Here is a 19,028-nt window from a genome sequence, read left to right on the forward strand (position 1 = left end):
AAATGACAATTACATCCACTTTTATCCCATTCTGTAACACAACAAAATGTGGAAAAAGTCAAGTGGTGTGAATACTTTCTGAAGTTACTGTACATGAAGTGCCTAAGGGTAGGGGCAAGGGGTCGAATTGGAATTGGCACCTAGAGTGACTGATATCCTAGAATAGACCATCAACACTCTATAACGATAAAACCTCCATTGTGGATTCCAAATCAGCACAACTAAAACCAATTGCATGCGATGTACATCATATTCCTGTACCCTTTTATATTGATTTATATATGGAGGCGTCTTGAGCCAATGAACGTTCATAAGACTGGCTGCCTGGCTGGTGCCACAGATAGACACCATCAAGGCTCTAGATAAAATATTCTGACGCAGCCTACTACGTTGAGATAAAGTAAGATACATTCTGGATTCCTATTGGGAGATGAAGATATTTACAGTCTTGTTTTGCTTGAGCTCGTCCATCTTTTTTTACGAACCCATAAGCTCCTCATTACACTCTTGTGTTCTCATTCTGTGAGCCTAGATGCATTTCTTCAAGCCAGGGATCATAATTTATAAGTCATAAATGTAATGTGCTTGAAATTATGTTATGATAATTTCCAGACTTGTAAGATGAAATATGTATGATTAATCAAATCATACAAATCCAATTGTATTGGTAAGATTTAGCAGATGTTATTGCGGGTGTAGCGAAATGCTTGTGTTCCTAGCTCAAACAGTGCAGTAGTATCTAACAATTCACAAAAATGCACTCAAATCTAAAAGTAAAAGAATGGAATTAAGAAATATATAAATATTAGGCCGAGCAATGTCGGAGTGGCATTGACTAAAATACAGTAGAATAGAATATAGTACATACATATGAAATGAGTAAAGGAGTATGTAAACATTATTAAAGTGACTAGTGTTCCATTCTTAACGTGACCAGTAATTCCATGTCTATGAACATACGGCAGCAGCCTCTAAGGTACAGGGTTGAGTAACCGGGTGGTAGTGATGGCTATTTAACAGTCGGATGGCCTTGAGATAGAAGCTGTTTTTCAGTCTCTCGGTCCCAGCTTTGATGCACCTGTACTGACCTCGCCTTCTGGATGGTAGCGGGGTGAACAGGCCGTGGCTCGGGTGGTTGATGTCCTTGATGATCTTGTTGGCCTTCCTGTGACATCAGGTGCTGTAGGTGGCCTGGAGGACAGGCAGCGTGCCCCCGGTGATGCATTGGGCAGACCGCACCACCCTCTGGAGAGCCCTGCGGTTGTGGGCGGTGCAGTTGCCGTACCAGGCGGTGATACAGCCCGACAGGATGCTCTCAATTGTGCATCTGTAAAAGTTTGTGAGGGTCTTAGGGGCCAAGCCAAATTTCTTCAGCCTCCTGAGGTTGAAGAGGCGCCGTTTCGCCTTCTTCACCACACTGTCTGTGTGGGTGGACCATTTCAGATTGTCAGTGATGTGTACGCTGAGGAACTTGAAGCTTTTCACCTTCTCCACTGCGGTCCCATCGATGTGGATAGGGGCGTGCTCCTTCTGCTGTTTCCTGAAGTCCACGATCAGCTCCTTCATTATTTTCCTGGCACCACTCCTCCAGGGCCCTCACCTCCTCCCTGTAGGATGTCTCATCATTGTTGGTAATCAGGCCTACCACTGTTGTCGTCTGCAAACTTGATGATTGAGTTGGAGGTGTGAATGGCCACGCAGTCATGGGTGAACAGGGAGTACAGGAGGGGGCTGAGCACACACCCTTGTGGGGCCCCTGTGTTGAGGATCAGCGAAGTGGAGGTGTTGTTTCCTACCTTCACCACCTGGGGGCGGCCCATCAGGAAGTCCAGGACCCAGTTGCACAGGGCGGGGTTCAGACCCAGGGCCCTGAGCTTACTGATGAGCTTGGAGGGTACTATGGTGTTGAATGCTGAGCTATAGTCAATGAACAGCATTGTTACATAGGTATTCCTCTTGTCCAGATGGGATAAGGTAGTGTGCAGTGCAATGGCGATTGAATCGTCTGTGGATCTATTGGGGCATTATGCAAATTTGTGGGACTAGGTTGTCAGGTAAGGTAGAGGTGATATGATCCTTAACTAGCGTCTCAAACACTTCATGATGACAGAAGTGAGTGCTACGGGGCGATAGTCATTTATTTCAGTTACGTTTGCTTTCTTGGGTACAGGAACAATGGGGGACATCTTGAAGCAAGTGGGGACAGCAGACTGGGATAGGGAGAGATTTAATATGTCCGTAAACACTCCAGCCAGCTGGTCTGCGCATGCTCTGAGGATGCGGCTAGGGATGCCAGCTAGGCCTTGCGATGGTTAACACGCTTAAATGTCTTACTCATGTCGGCCACAGAGAACGAGAGCCCACAGTCCTTGGGAGCGGGCCGCGTCAATGGCACTGTGTTATCCTCAAAGCGGACGAAGGTGTTTAGCTTGTCCAGGAGCAAAACGTTTGTGTCCGCGACGTGGCTGGTTTTCCCTTTGTAATCCGTGATTGTCTGTAGACCCTGCCACATATGTCTCATGTCTGAGCTGTTGAATTGCGACTCCACTTTGTCTCTGTACTGACGTTTTGCCTGTTTGATTGCCTTACGGAGGGAATAACTACACTGTTTATATTCAACCATATTCCCAGTCACCTTGCCATGGTTAAATGCGGTGGTTCGCGCTTTCAGTTTTGCGCGAATGCTGCCATCTATCCGCGGTTTCTGGTTTGGGTAGGTTTTAATAATCACAGTGGGAACAACATTCCCTATACACTTCCTGATGAACTCAGTCACTGTGACCGTATAAACGTCAATGTTATTCTCAGAGGCTACCCAGAATACATCCCAGTCCACGTGATCAAAACAATCTTGAAGCATGGATTCTGATTGGTTAGACCAGCGTTGAATAGACCTTAGCACAGGTCATTCCTGTTTGAGTTTCTGCCTATAGGAAGGGAGGAGCAAAATGGAGTCGTGATCTGATTTGCCGAAGGGGGGGGGGGCGGGGGAGGGCCTTGTAGGCATCCCAGAATGGGCAGTAGCAGTGGTCGAGCGTTTTAGCAGCGCAAGTTTTACAGTCAATGTGTTGATAGAACTTCGGTAGCGTTTTCCTCCAATTTGCTTTGTTAAAATCCCCAGCTACAATAAATGCGGCCTTAGGATATGTGGTTTCCAGTTTGCACAAAGTCCAGTGTAGTTCCTTGAGGACCGTCATGGTATCGGCTTGAGGGGGAATATACACGGCTGAGACTATAACCGAAGCTAGTTCTCTTGGGAGGTAATACAGTCGGCATTTGATTGTGAGGTATTCTAGGTCGGGTGAACAAAAGGAATTTAGTTTCTGTACGTTATCACAATCACACCATGAGTAGTTAATCATTAAACATACGCCACCGCCTTTCTTCTTCCCGGAGAGTTCTTTATTACTGAGAACCCAGCTGGCTGTATGAAAGGGAACAGTATATCAGGAGAGAGCCATGATTCCGTGAAACAGAGTATGTTACAGTCCCTGATGTCTCTCTGGAAGGAGATCCCCGCCCTGAGCTCGTCTTATTTATTGTCCAGAGACTGAACATTAGCGAGTAATATACTCGGAAGTGGTGGATGGTGAGCACGCCTCCTGAGTCGGACTAGAAGTCCACTCCGAATACCTCTTCTCTACCGGCGGCGTCTTGGTTCAGCCTCCAATTCCAATTCGGGAAAGTCATATTCCTGGTGAGTTCCCGCTGCTCTGATATCCAAAAGTTCTCACTGTTAGTCAGCACCTCTACACTAAGTAATTTTCTCTGGGTGTGTGCCAGCTTATGCTTTTTATAGCAGGGTGTTTGAGTAGGCTTAACTAGCTAGCTGCATTTGCTAGCTAAGTAAGTGAAACTGAGAGTGAAAAAATTTTTGAAATCTCTTTATCTCTCTCTCTCTTGCTTCTCCTTCATTTTGGAAGAAATTAATTTGTTCAAAACTGTTCAACTATTGTCTTTCTCTTTGAGTTAACTACTCACCACATTGTATGCACTGCAGTGCTAGCTAGCTGTAGCTTTCAGTACTAGATTCATTATCTGATCCTTTGATTGGGTGGACAACATGTCAGTTCACGCTGCAAGAGCTCTGATAGGTTGGTGGACGTCCTCAGGAACCATGAGCCTCCTAAGTTTTGTATTGAAGTCAATGTACCCAGAGGAGGACGGAAGCTAGCTGTCCTCCGGCTACACCATGGTTCTGCCCTACAGAGTGCTGTTGAGGCTACTGTAGACCTTCATTGCAAATAAAGTGTGTTTAAATCAATTATTTGGTAACATGTGAATATATTTAGTATAGTTGTATCTAAAAAGGATAACTTTTAAAAAGTTGTACACATTTTTTATTTTTACTGAGGAGGATGGTCCTCCCCTTCCTTCTCTGAGGAGCCTCCACTGACATAAGATCACCAAAGATCAAAATTAGGGTTTTCTGAGGTGATTTTCTCTCTACAACTTTCACTCTAAAATGTGAAGTTAGCTGACTTGCTCTCAATGCAGTTCTATAAAGCTGGAGGATAAAATGTCTTCCTTTAGTCTCTAATGCTTAGTACTGCATTATCTTACCTAAAATACAAGCCTGGCATTTTCAAACGCGCAAGAAATGCTAAAATAAACACAATTTGCTCTTGTCTAATTATGATAAAGTGTTAGTTGTCTCATGTTACTTTGTACAGAAAATTCATCTCAGAAATCGGATACACTGCATGATGGCTGGTTTTAAGGTCATTGGAAGCCATAAACAAGTTGGTGAGTGAGTGAGTGAATAATGCACGAGCGAGTGACTTACTGTAAGGTGTGAGTAAGGGAATAAGAACTATATGAGATAAATAAAATACACGTTTATGGACAAATGATCAATCAATAAAATGTTCACCACTCTGTCTATGCTGGTTGGATAGTGGCGAGAAAAGTGTGTCAGTTCCAGTTGTAGGCTTTTATAGTGCTGGCCATGCAGTGCAGGATATGTTACCTGTGGACTCTGTGGTTAGTGCAGCAGGTTTAGTGTAAGGCAGGATGGGGAAGCTGAGGGGAGATATCCCCTCTGTGATGGAGCTGTAAGGACGGACAGAGGAGACCAGACCCGAGCTGCTGATGCTTCTCCTCCACTTGGCTGGGGAGAAGAGCATGAGGAAGGGGAGGTTAGATTGAAATACTCAGACTGACAAATAAGCACACACACACACAGATATACTCTGAGCACATTTTCAATTGACTCACAACAAACAAATTCACAAAGTCACTTGTTCACTGCACCAAATCACCCTTTTCAAGTATTCTGCAAAATGCAATATTCACAATACTTTTGACATGTTTTAATTTGATAGTGTCTAGTTTTTTATGGCCTAGTTTGATAACTACTGAACACTGTAAAATTATAGATTTTTACATCATAAATGTATCAATTGACATCAATTTATGTTGGACGGTCAAATCATACAGTGAGGGAAAAAAGTATTTGATCCCCTGCTAATTTTGTACGCTTGCCCACTGACAAAGAAATGATCAGTCTATAATTTTAATGGTAGGTTTATTTGAACAGTGAAAGACAGAATAACAACAACAAAATCCAGAAAAACGCATGTAAACATTTTTATACATTGATTTGCATTTTAATGAGGGAAATAAGTATTTGACCCCCTCTCAATCAGAAAGATTTCTGGCTCCCAGGTGTCTTTTATACAGGTAACGAGCTGAGATTAGGAGCACACTCTTAAAGGGAGTGCTCCTAATCTCAGTTTGTTACCTGTATAAAAGACACCTGTCCACAGAAGCAATTAATCAATCAGATTCCAAACTCTCCACCATGGCCAAGACCAAAGAGCTCTCCAAGGATGTCAGGGACAAGATTGTAGACCTACATAAGGCTGGAATGGGCTACAAGACCATCGCCAAGCAGCTTGGTGAGAAGGTGACAACAGTTGGTGTGATTATTCGCAAATCAAATCAAATCAAATTTTATTGGCCACATGCGCCGAATACAACAGGTGCAGACATTACAGTGAAATGCTTACTTACAGCCCTTAACCAACAGTGGATTTATTTTTAATAAAAAAGTAAAATAAAACAACAAAAAAAGTGTTGAGAAAAAAAGAGCAGAAGTAAAATAAAATAACAGTAGGGAGGCTATATATACAGGGGGGTACCGGTGCAGAGTCAATGTGCGGGGGCACCGGCTAGTTGAGGTAGTTGAAGTAATATGTACATGTGGGTAGAGTTAAAGTGACTATGCATAAATAATTAACAGAGTAGCAGCAGCGTAAAAAGATGGGGTGGGGGGGCAGTGCAAATAGTCCGGGTAGCCATGATTAGCTGTTCAGGAGTTTTATGGCTTGGGGGTAGAAGCTGTTGAGAAGTCTTTTGGACCTAGACTTGGCACTCCGGTACCGCTTGCAGTGCGGTAGCAGAGAGAACAGTCTATGACTAGGGTGGCTGGAGTCGTTGACAATTTTGAGGGCCTTCCTCTGACACCACCTGGTATAGAGGTCCTGGATGGCAGGAAGCTTGGCCCCAGTGATGTACTGGGCCGTACGCACTACCCTCTGTAGTGCCTTGTGGTCGGAGGCCAAGCAGTTGCCATACCAGGCGGTGATGCAACCAGTCAGGATGCTCTCGATGGTGCAGCTGTAGAATTTTTTGAGGATCTGAGGACCCATGCCGAATCTCCTGAGGGGGAATAGGCTTTGTCGTGCCCTCTTCACGACTGTCTTGGTGTGTTTGGACCATGATAGTTCGTTGGTGATGTGGACACCAAGGAACTTGAAGCTCTCAACCTGTTCCACTTTGACAGCTCTTTGGTCTTGGCCATAGTGGAGTTTGGAGTGTGACTGTTTGAGGTTGTGGACAGGTGTCTTTTATACTGATAACATATTCAAACAGGTGCCATTAATACAGGTAACGAGTGGAGGACAGAGGAGCCTCTTAAAGAAGAAGTTACAGGTCTGTGAGAGCCAGAAATCTTGCTTGTTTGTAGGTGACCAAATACTTATTTTCCACCATAATTTGCAAATAAATTCATTAAAAATCCTACAATGTGATTTTCTGGATTTTTTCTCTCAATTTGTCTGTCATAGTTGACGTGTACCTATGATGAAAATTACAGGCCTCTCTCATCTTTTTAAGTGGGAGAACTTGCACAATTGGTGGCTGACTAAATACTTTTTTTCCCCACTGTATATATATATATATATATATATATATATATATATATATATATATATATATATATATATATATATACAGTGGGGAAAAAAAGTATTTAGTCAGCCACCAATTGTGCAAGTTCTCCCACTTAAAAAGATGAGAGAGGCCTGTAATTTTCATCATAGGTACACGTCAACTATGACAGACAAATTGAGAAAAAAAATTCCAGAAAATCCCATTGTAGGATTTTTAATGAATTTATTTGCAAATTATGGTGGAAAATAAGTATTTGGTCACCTACAAACAAGCAAGATTTCTGGCTCTCACAGACCTGTAACTTCTTCTTTAAGAGGCTCCTCTGTCCTCCACTCGTTACCTGTATTAATGGCACCTGTTTGAACTTGTTATCAGTATATAAGACACCTGTCCACAACCTCAAACAGTCACACTCCAAACTCCACAATGGCCAAGACCAAAGAGCTGTCAAAGGACACCAAAAACAAAATTGTAGACCTGCACCAGGCTGGGAAGACTGAATCTGCAATAGGTAAGCAGCTTGGTTTGAAGAAATCAACTGTGGGAGCAATTATTAGGAAATGGAAGACATACAAGACCACTGATAATCTATCTCGATCTGGGGCTCCACGCAAGATCTCACCCCGTGGGGTCAAAATGATCACAAGAACGGTGAGCAAAAATCCCAGAACCACACGGGGGGACCTAGTGAATGACCTGCAGAGAGCTGGGACCAAAGTAACAAAGCCTACCATCAGTAACACACTACGCCGCCAGGGACTCAAATCCTGCAGTGCGAGACGTGTCCCCCTGCTTAAGCCAGTACATGTCCAGGCCCGTCTGAAGTGCATTTGGATGATCCAGAAGAGGATTGGGAGAATGTCATACGGTCAGATGAAACCAAAATATAACTTTTAGGTAAAAACTCAACTCGTCATGTTTGGAGGACAAAGAATGCTGAGTTGCATCCAAAGAACACCATACCTACTGTGAAGCATGGGGTTGGAAACATCATGCTTTGGGGCTGTTTTTCTGCAAAGGGACCAGGACGACTAATCCGTGTAAAGGAAAGAATGAATGGGGCCATGTATCGTGAGATTTTGAGTGAAATCCTCCTTCCATCAGCAAGGGCATTGAAGATGAAACGTGGCTGGGTCTTTCAGCATGACAATGATCCCAAACACACCGCCCGGGCAACGAAGGAGTGGCTTCGTAAGAAGCATTTCAAGGTCCTGGAGTGGCCTAGCCAGTCTCCAGATCTCAACCCCATAGAAAATCTTTGGAGGGAGTTGAAAGTCTGTGTTGCCCAGCGACAGCCCCAAAACATCACTGCTCTAGAGGAGATCTGCATGGAGGAATGGGCCAAAATACCAGCAACAGTGTGTGAAAACCTTGTGAAGACTTACAGAAAACGTTTGACCTGTGTCATTGCCAACAAAGGGTATAAAACAAAGTTTTGAGAAACTTTTGTTATTGACCAAATACTTATTTTCCACCATCATATGCCAATAAATTCATAAAAAATCCTACAATGTGATTTTCTGGATTTTTTTTTCTCATTTTGTCTGTCATAGTTGACGTGTATCTATGATGAAAATTACAGGCCTCTCTCATCTTTTTAAGTGGGAGAACTTGCACAATTGGTGGCTGACTAAATACTTTTTTTCCCCACTGTATATATATATATGGAAGAAACACAAAATAACTGTCAATCTCCCTCGGCCTGGGGCTCCATGCAAGATCTCACCTCGTGGAGTTGCAATCATCATGAGAACGGTGAGGAATCAGCCCAGAACTACACGGGAGGATCTTTTTAATGATCTCAAGGCAGCTGGGAACGTAGTCACCAAGAAAACAATTGGTAACACACTACGCCGTGAAGGACTGAAATCCTGCAGCGCCCGCAAGGTCCCCCTGTTCAATAAAGCACATATACAGGCCCATCTGAAGTTTGCCAATGAACGTCTGAATGATTCAGAGGAGAACTGGGTGAAAGTGTTGTGGTCAGATGAGACCAAAATCGAGCTCTTTGGCATCAACTCAACTCGCCGTGTTTGGAGGAGGAATGCTGCCTATGACCCCAAGAACACCATCCCCACCGTCAAACATGGAGGTGGAAACATTATGCTTTGGGGGTGTTTTTCTGCTAAGGGGACAGGACAACTTCACCGCATCAAAGGGACGATGGACGGGGCCATGTACCGTCAAATCTTGGGTGAGAACCTCCTTCCCTCAGCCAGGACATTGAAAATGGGTCGTGGATGGGTATTCCAGCATGACAATGACCCAAAACACACGGCCAAGGCAACAAAGGAGTGGCTCAAGAAGAAGGACATTAAGGTCCTGGAGTGGCCTAGCCAGTCTCCAGAACTTAATCCCATAGAAAATCTGTGGAGGGAGCTGAAGGTTCGAGTTGCCAAATGTCAGCCTCGAAACCTTAGTGACTTGGAGAAGATCTGCAAAGAGGAGTGGGACAAAATCCCTCCTGAGATGTGTGCAAACCTGGTGGCCAACTACAAGAAACGTCTGACCTCTGTGATTGCCAACAAGGGTTTTGCCACCAAGTACTAAGTCATGTTTTGCAGAGGGGTCAAATACTTATTTCCCTAATTAAAATGCAAATCAATTTATTACTTTTTTGACATGCGTTTTTCTTGATTTTTATTGTTGGTTGTCTGTCTCTCACTGTTCAAATAAACCTACCATTAAAATGATAGACGGATCATGTCATTGGGCAAACGTACAAAATCAGCAGGGGAACTCTAAGACTGACATATTTAATAAAACAATAAAAATAATCTAGTTATAGCCAAATACTGTATGGAAAATGATATTTGCCATCTAATATTCCACTTCACTTTCAAAAACAATATATAGCATTTTTTACTATTGGATTAAATGTTATTTAAGTAAACGGTCAGCTTATCATTATCTGATGTATTGGTGGCTAAACAAAATGTTGTCATGGTACTGTATTTTACAGAAAAGTGTTGTTCAAATCAAAGATGATGAACATAAATGCAAGACAGGGGTCATTAAAAGTGTTATTGGTTTTGTGTTTTGTACAAAGAGATTTGAAAATATAACACAATACATCTGAATATTGTGCCAAAGATATTGAAAAACACTGTAATATTTCAGATTGTAAAAACTATTGTGTAAAACCTTTGCAGCTTCAGCTTGTTGGTTCATGGATATTTAGGGGGAATAATTAGGGATTAAACCATGTAAAATCCACTCCCAAAAAATGAAATGTGCTCCCTTCAACATCCCTAGTGTACTGGCTGGAACACACAGTGCATAGTGATTACCAGATATGAACATGTGTGGAGGCTGTGTGTGCATTTACAGCAAACTGAGTTTATTCCCAGCTGCGTTTGAAATGACACCATATTCCCTATATAGCACACAGAATGAAGTACACTGTATAGGGAATAGGGTGCCATTTCCTACGCAACCCCAGTTATTGGTAGGCAGCAAGGCACATGACAGAGAGAGAGATCAGTGCTTTAGTATTTAGCGTACTTCACACACAATTAGCCTTACCACTGCTGGGTAAAATTAGCAATTAGCATTTGTCTTCCTGGGGTCCAAACCAGATTAAGGCAATTACATCACAATTTTTTTTATAAAACAGTACATCACACAACATATTTTTACACCACGACCCTACAACTACATATCTACAATTCAAAATGTATTATACCACAATACAACAATGTTCCAACATTACAATGTACGTGTGTGTACAGTGCGTGTCATGACTTCCTCCGAAGCTGCCTCCCCTCCTTGTCCGGGCAGGCTTCGGCGTTCGTCGTCACAGGCCTACTAGCCACTGCCGCTCCATATCTCATCATTCCATTTGTCTTGTCTTGTCAATTACACACACCTGGTTCATATCCCCTCATTAGTACATGTATAAGTGTTCCCTCTGCCCCCCTTGTCCTTTTGGGAGATTGTTTATTGTGAGTTGAGTGTAGCTCGGTTGAGCTACCTGTACCTTGTATTTCCGGGGATATTGTTTCCCCGTGTGCCTGTATTTTGTTGACGCTATCCAGCGGAACTGTGTCCTACGGAATAAACTCTGTATTCGGTGATTTACCCTCCTGCGCCTGACTCCTTCAAATCACATTCTCACAGTGCGTGGTGTGTTAGTGTGTGTTGCGAATGTGTGTGTGTGTCTCTTCACGATCCGCGTTGTTCCATAAGGTGTCGATTTATTCGTTTTTTAAATCTGATTTAACTGCTCGCTTGAGTTAATTGATGTGGAATAGAGTTCCATGTAGTCATGGCTCGATGTAGTACTGTGCGTTTCCCAGAGTCTGTTCTGAACTTGGGGACTGTGAAGAGACCCCTGGTGGCATATCTTGTGGGGTATGCATGGGTGTCTGAGCTGTGTGCTAGTTGTCTGAACAGACAGCTCCTTGCTTTCAACATGTTAATACCTTTCACAAAGACAAGTAGTGATGCAATCAATCTCTCCTCTACTTTGAGCCAGGAGAGATTGACATGCATGTTATTGATGTTAGGTGTTCGTGTACACTTAAGGGCCAGCCGTGGTGCTCTGTTCTGGGCCACCTGTAATTTGCCTATGTCACTCTTTGTGGCACCATATGACTAGGCAGTAGTCCAGGTGAGATAAAACTAGGGCCTGTAAGACTTGTTTTGTTGATAGCGATGTCAATAAAGCAGAGTAACACTTTATTATGGACAGACCTCTCTGCCATTTTAGCTACCGTTGCATCAATATGTTTTGACCATGACAGTTTACAATCCAGGGTTACACCAAGCAGTTTAGTCTCCTCAACTTGCTCAATTTCCACATTATTAATTAAAATATGTATTTGAGGTTTACTGTTTAGTGAATGATTTGTCCCAAATACAATGTTTTTAGTTATTTAAATATTTAGGAAAAGTGTATTACTTGCCACCCATTGTAAAACTGACTGCAGCTCATTGTTAAGTGATGCAGTGATTTCACTTGCTGTGGTAGCTGACGTGTATAATGTTGAGTCATCATACATGGACAAAAAGGCTTTACTCAGTGCCAGTGGCAGGTCATTAGTGAAAATATAAAAAAGTAAGGGGCCTAGACAGCTGACCTGGGGTATGCCCTACCTGGTCTATGTTGGGGAGGCTTCAATTAAAGAACACCCTCTGTGTTCAGTTAGACAGGTTACTCTCAATCCATAATATAGCAGAGGATATAAAGCCATTCCATAGGTTTTTTTCAGCAGCAGACTATCGACAATGTCAAAAGTTGAACTTAAGTCTAACAACTCACAGCTACCTAGATAAACAACAGTTAACTGAGACCAGAGGAACAAAGCTGTATTCATGACATAGGGAGGGAGAGCCAACCTTTCCTGAATCCATCCTTTGAAAGCAGAGAGAAGGACTCTGAACATATACACACACCCCTTTGGAGACAAACTTCATCCATTATTCAACTGCAGAGGTGACTAGACAGGGCCACACCAAATAACTGATACTGAATTTATTGATCCCAACCAATCTTCAGAATAACAAGATTAAACTACACACACTGATATGTAGCAAAGCACACATGCACATATCAAATCAAATTTTATTGGCCACATGCGCCGAATACAACAGGTGTAGACATTACAGGGAAATGCTTACTTGCAGCCCTTAACCAACAATGCATTTATTTTGTAATAAAAAAAAGTCAAATAAAACAACAACAAAAAAGTGTTGAGAAAAAAAGAGCAGAAGTAAAGTAAAATAACAGTAGGGAGGCTATATATACAGGAGGGTACCGGTGCAGAGTCAATGTGTTGAGGATCAATGTGGCAGATGTGTTGTTACCTACCCTTACCACCTGGGAGCGGCCCGTCAGGAAGTCCAGGATCCAGTTGCAGAGGGAGGTGTTTAGTCCCAGGATCCTTAGCTTAGTGATGAGCTTTGAGGGCACTATGGTGTAGAATGCTGAGCTGTAGTCAATGAATAGCATTCTCACGTAGGTGTTCCTCTTGTCCAGGTGGGAAAGGGCAGTGTGGAGTGCAATAGAGATTGCATCATCTGTGGATCTGTTGGGGCGGTATGCAAATTGGAGTGGGTCTAGGGTTTCTGGGGTAATGGTGTTGATGTGAGCCATGACCAGCCTTTCAAAGCACTTCATGGCTACAGACGTTAATGCTACGGGTCGGTAGTCATTTAGGCAGGTTATCTTAGTGTCCTTGGGCACGGGGACTATGGTGGTCTGCTTGAAACATGTTGGTATTACAGACTCAGTCAGGGACATGTTGAAAATGTCAGTGAAGACACTTGCCAGTTGGTCAACACATGCTCGGAGTCCACGTCCTGGTAATCAGTCTGGCCCTGCAGCCTTGTGAATGTTGACCTGCTTAAAAGTCTTACTCACATTGGCTACGGAGAGCGTGATCACATAGTCATCCGGAACTGCTGGTGCTCTCATGCATGCTTCAGTGTTGCTTGCCTCGAAGCGAGCATAGAAGTGGTTTAGCTCGTCTGGAAGTCTTGTGTCACTGGGCAGCTCGCGGCTGTGCTTCCCTTTGTAATCTGTAATAGTTTTCAAGCCCTGCCACATCCGACGAGCGTCAGAGCTGGTGTAGTACGATTCAATCTTAGTCCTGTACTGACTCTTTGCCTGTTTGATGGTTCATCGGAGGGCATAGCGGGATTTCTTATAAGCTTCCGGGTTAGAGTCCCGCTCCTTGAAAGCAGCACCTCTACCCTTTAGCTCAGTGCGGATGTTGCCTGTAATCCATGGCTTCTGGTTGGGGTATGTACTTACGGTCACTGTGGGGACAACGTCATCGATGCACTTATTGATGAAGCCAGTGACTGATGTGGTGTACTCCTCAATGCTATCTGAAGAATCTCGGAACATGTTCCAGTCTGTGCTAGCAAAACAGTCCTGTAGCTTAGCATCTGCGTCATCTGACCACTTTTTTATTAACCGAGTCACTAGTGCTTTCTGCTTTAGTTTTTGCTTATAAGCAGGAATCAGGAGGATAGAGTTATGGTTAGATTTGCCAAATGGAGGGCGAGGGAGAGCTTTATATGCGTCTCTGTGTGTGGAGTAAAGGTGGTCTAGAGTTTTTTTTCCTCTGTTTGCACATTTAACATGCTGGTAGAAATTATGTAGAACAAGGGCACACACGTGCACAAGATGCACACATGTGCATACGAAAACACACATGCACACACGCACCATAAGTGTTTATGCTGTCTGATGCAGTACTAGTGAACCAATTTCTTTCAGTAGCAGGTTAATTACAGTATTTTTTAATCGCTTTGGTGCTATTTTCACAATAATGTGGTGAATTTTCAAAACTTAGTAAAAAACTCCAAACTGGTAACACTTGTAATGCAGCAAGTCTTATATTCTAAACATTTTATTGTCCATTAATTTTGTTTGGAGACATCTTTCACCACACAACAATTGATCCAAAATATAAGTTTACTCAGTGCCAGTGGCAGGTAATTAGTGAAAATATAAAAAAGTAAGGGGCCTAGACAGCTGACCTGGGGTATGCCCTACCTAGACTATGTTGGGGAGGCTTCCATTAAAGAACACCCTCTGTGTTCAGTTAGACAGGTTACTCTCAATCCATAATATAGCAGAGGATATAAAGCCATTCCATAGGTTTATTTCAGCAGCAGACTATCGACAATGTCAAAAGTTGAATTTAAGTCTAACAACTCACAGCTACCTAGATAAACAACAGTTAATTGAGACCAGAGGAACAAAGCTGTATTCATGACATAGGAAGGGAGAGCCTACCTTTCCTGAATCCATCCTTTGAAAGCAGAGAGAAGGACTCTGAACATATATACACACCCCTTTGGAGACACACTTCATCCATTATTCAACTGCAGAGGTGACTAGACAGGGCCACACCAAATAACTGATACTGAATTTATTGATCCCAACCAATCTTCAGAATAACAAGATTAAACTACACACACTGATATGTAGCAAGGCACACATGCACATATCAAATCAAATTTTATTGGCCACATGCGCCGAATACAACAGGTGTAGACATTACAGGGAAATGCTTACTTACAGCCCTTAACCAACAATGCATTTATTTTGTAATAAAAAAAAGTCAAATAAAACAACAACAAAAAAGTGTTGAGAAAAAAAGAGCAGAAGTAAAATAAAATAACAGTAGGGAGGCTATATACAGTGGGGGGAAAAAAGTATTTAGTCAGCCACCAATTGTGCAAGTTCTCCCACTTAAAAAGATGAGAGAGGCCTGTAATTTTCATCATAGGTACACATCAACTATGACAGACCAAATTAGAAAAATGTGTTGTACAGTTGTACTGTAATCAAATGAAACAAATGAAATGAATGAAAGAAACATAACGTTTAATAGGCCCTAGTTTGCATCAAGCCTGTCTTGAGCATATAATAATAAATAATAAGCATCTGGCCATAGGTTCTCATCGACACAGTAAATGTCCTCATTGTTCATGCACCTGGGGAAAAACCTTTTGGCAGGCCGAATCCAAAACTGACATAGGTCTTCATGTCATTGCGTGCCTCATCCATGGCCAGAGGGAGGATGGTACGCTCAACGGGATGGCAATCACACCTTCCACTTGTATTGTAATCATGTATTGTATTTAACAGTACTATATTGTACTTATGTCTTGTAGTGGTCCTGTGTGGTTCAGTTACACAGGACCACTACAATACATAAAGGCTCAGACACACCGGGCCCTCCTGTAGCTCAGTTGGTAGAGCATGGTGCTTGCAACGCCAGGGTTGTGGGTTCGATTCCAACGGGGGGCCAGTATGAAAAATGTATGCACTCACTAACTGTAAGCTGCTCTGGATAAGAGCGTCTGCTAAATGACTAAAAATGTAAATGTTAAAATGATTGTCAAACGTTTGCCTGCCGACAGTACTTAGCACCTCTGTACAGAATGTAGGCAGTCAATCTCTTTTGTGTTCACACAGCAAAGACCTTGAAGTCGGCCTTGATGTGTGTTGCTTTATGGTCTAAATAGCCAATGTTAGCTAGATAGCTAGCTGCGCTAATGTTGCTATTGTTGTAGAAAGCCCTTGATGACACTAGCCAGATGGCCGCAGCTACATTGCCTTCAGAAAGTATTCACACCACTTGACTTTTTCCACATTTTGTTGTGCTACAAAGTGGGATTAAAATGGATTTAACTGTCTTTTTTTGGTCAACAATCTACACAAAATACTCTGTAATGTCAAAGTGGAAGAAAAATTATATTTCTAACAAATAAAAAAAAATGCATGAAAAATGACCCGCTAATATATCTTTATTGGATAAGTATTCAACCCTGAGTCAATACATGTTAGAATCACCTTTGGCAACGATTGCAGATGTGAGTATTTCTGGGTATGTCTCTAAGAGCTTTCCACACCTGGATTGTGCAAAATTTGCCCATTTATTCTTTTTAAAAATGTTCAAGCGCTGTCAAATTGGTTGTTGATCATTGCTAGACAACCATTTTAAGGTCATGCTATAGATTTTCAAGTAGATTTAAGTCAGAACTGTAACTCGGACACTCAAAGTTAATTGCTTTGCCACATTTTTTGCAGTATTATTTTTGTTGCAAACAGGATGCATGTTTAGGAATAGTTTTATTCTGTACCGGCTTCCTTCTTTTGACTCTGTCAATTAGGTTAGCATTGTGGAGTGACTACAATGTTGTTGATCCATCCTCAGTTTTCTCCCATCATAGCCATTAAACTCTGTAATACTTTTAAAGTCACCATTGGCCTCATGGTGAAATCCTTGAGCGGTTTCCTTCCTCTCCGGCAACTGAGTTAGGAAGGATGCCTGTATCTTTGTAGTGACTGGGTGTATTGATACACCATCCAAAGTGAAATTAATAATTTCACCATGCTCAAAGGGATATTCAATGTCTGCTTTTTATTTTTACCCATCTACCAGTAGGTGCCCTTCTTTGCGAGGCATTGGAAAACCTCCCTGGTCTTTGTGGTTGAATCTGTGTTTGAAAATCATTGCTCGACTAAGGGACCTTACAGATAATTGTATGTGTGGGGTACAGAGATAAGGTAGTCATTCAAAAATCATGTTAAACACTTATTATGTGACTTATTATGTGACTTGTTAAGCAAATGTTTACTCCTGAACTTATTTAGGCTTTCCATAACAAAGGGGTTGAATACTTAATGACTCAAGACATTTCAGCTTTTCATTTGTAATTCATTTGTAAAAACAATGTAAAAACATAATTCCACTTTGACATTATGGGGTATTGTGTATAGGCCAGTGACACAAAATCTCAATTTAATCCATTTGATATTCCGTCTGTAACACAACACTGTAGACAACTAGGCACTGTAGACATCTAGCTAGCAAAATGACAAAGAAACTATTTAATTAACTTTCCATTATCTAATACATTTCTAGCTAGCTGGCTAACATTAGCTAAATGGTTAGCACGCTGTTGTGCTAGCTAGGTAAAGTAAAGACACTGAATTGACTCTCGGCAGCCAGCTGCAGGCAGCTGCTTCATGGAAACGAATCCATCGTGATTTAACTATAATGTTTATTATATCATAATTATTATTATTATATATATATATATTTTTTTTTTTTGGGGGGGGGGGGTAGATCAGCTTTAATATTGCAGATAGATTGTGTCTTCCATCAATGTAATTGTCTGCATCATTTCCAATCCCCCATATATTTTTTGAAATAAATATATAAAATATTTATTTTTTACAATATATTTCCCTTTATTATTTTCTCCTAACCCTACCACCTCTCCCCTAATTGGAGTAAACTAACGGACAACAACACTTATGCTTCTACTTCCTGTGTCCGTAAATACTATACAGTATATTTAACAATAGTTATCTTTTGTCTTCAAGAGATCGAGAGTTGCACCCCTCCTCAAAAAACCTATACTCGATCCCTCCGATGTCAACAACTACAGACCAGTATCCCTTCTTTCTTTTCTCTCCAAAACTCTTGAGCGTGCCGTCTCTAGCCAACTCTCCTGCTATCTCTCTCAGAATTACCTTTTTGATCCAAACCAGTCAGGTTTCAAGACTGGTCATTCAACTGAGACTGCTCTTCTCTGTGTCACGGAGGCTCTCCGCACTGCTAAAGCTAACTCTCTCTCCTCTGCTCTTATCCTTCTAGACCTATCCGCTGTCTTTGATACTGTGAACCATCAGATCCTCCTCTCCACCCTCTCCGAGTTGGGCATCTCCGGCGCTGCTCACTCTTGGATTGCGTCCTACCTGACAGGTCGCTCCTACCAGGTGGCGTGGCGAGAATCTGTCTCCGCACCACGTGCTCTCACCACTGGTGTCCCCCAGGGCTCAGTTCTAGGCCCTCTCCTATTCTCTCTATACACCAAGTCACTTGGCTCTGTCATATCCTCACATGGTCTCTCCTATCATTGCTACGCAGACGACACACAATTAATTTTCTCCTTTCCCCCTTCTGATAACCAGGTGGCGAATCACATCTCTGCATGTCTGGTAGACATATCAGTGTGGATGTCGGATCACCACCTCAAGCTGAACCTCGGCAAGACGGAGCTGCTCTTCCTCCCGGGGAAGGACTGCCCGCTCCAAGATCTCGCCCTCACGGTTGACAACTCCATTGTGTCCTCCTCCCAGAGTGCAAAGAGCCTTGGCGTGACCCTGGACAACACCCTGTCATTCTCCGCTAACATCAAAGCGGTGACCCGATCCTGCAGGTTCATGCTGTACAACATTTGCAGAGTAGGACCCTACCTTACACAGAAAGCGGCACAGGTCCTAATCCAGGCACTTGTCATCTCCCGTCTGGATTACTGCAACTTGCTGTTTGCTGGGCTCCCTGCCTGTGCCATTAAACCCCTACAACTTATCCAGA

General features: G+C 42.5%; 1 protein-coding gene across 1 annotated transcript in view; it reads right to left on the reverse strand.

Annotated features, from left to right (window-relative positions):
- The window catches only part of slain1a (SLAIN motif family, member 1a), a gene marked incomplete at both ends in the record, with an annotated part of 58,889 nt that overhangs the window by 9,720 nt on the left and 30,141 nt on the right, over nt 1–19,028 (reverse strand). The window contains one exon of the mRNA XM_084179051.1: nt 4,970–5,110. Within this exon, the coding sequence (XP_084035177.1) occupies nt 4,970–5,110 (141 nt within the window). The remainder of the gene's footprint in view (nt 1–4,969; nt 5,111–19,028) is intronic.

The sequence above is a fragment of the Coregonus lavaretus genome (assembly GCF_964263955.1).
Source record: "Coregonus lavaretus genome assembly, chromosome: 16".
Lineage (NCBI taxonomy): Eukaryota > Metazoa > Chordata > Actinopteri > Salmoniformes > Salmonidae > Coregonus > Coregonus lavaretus.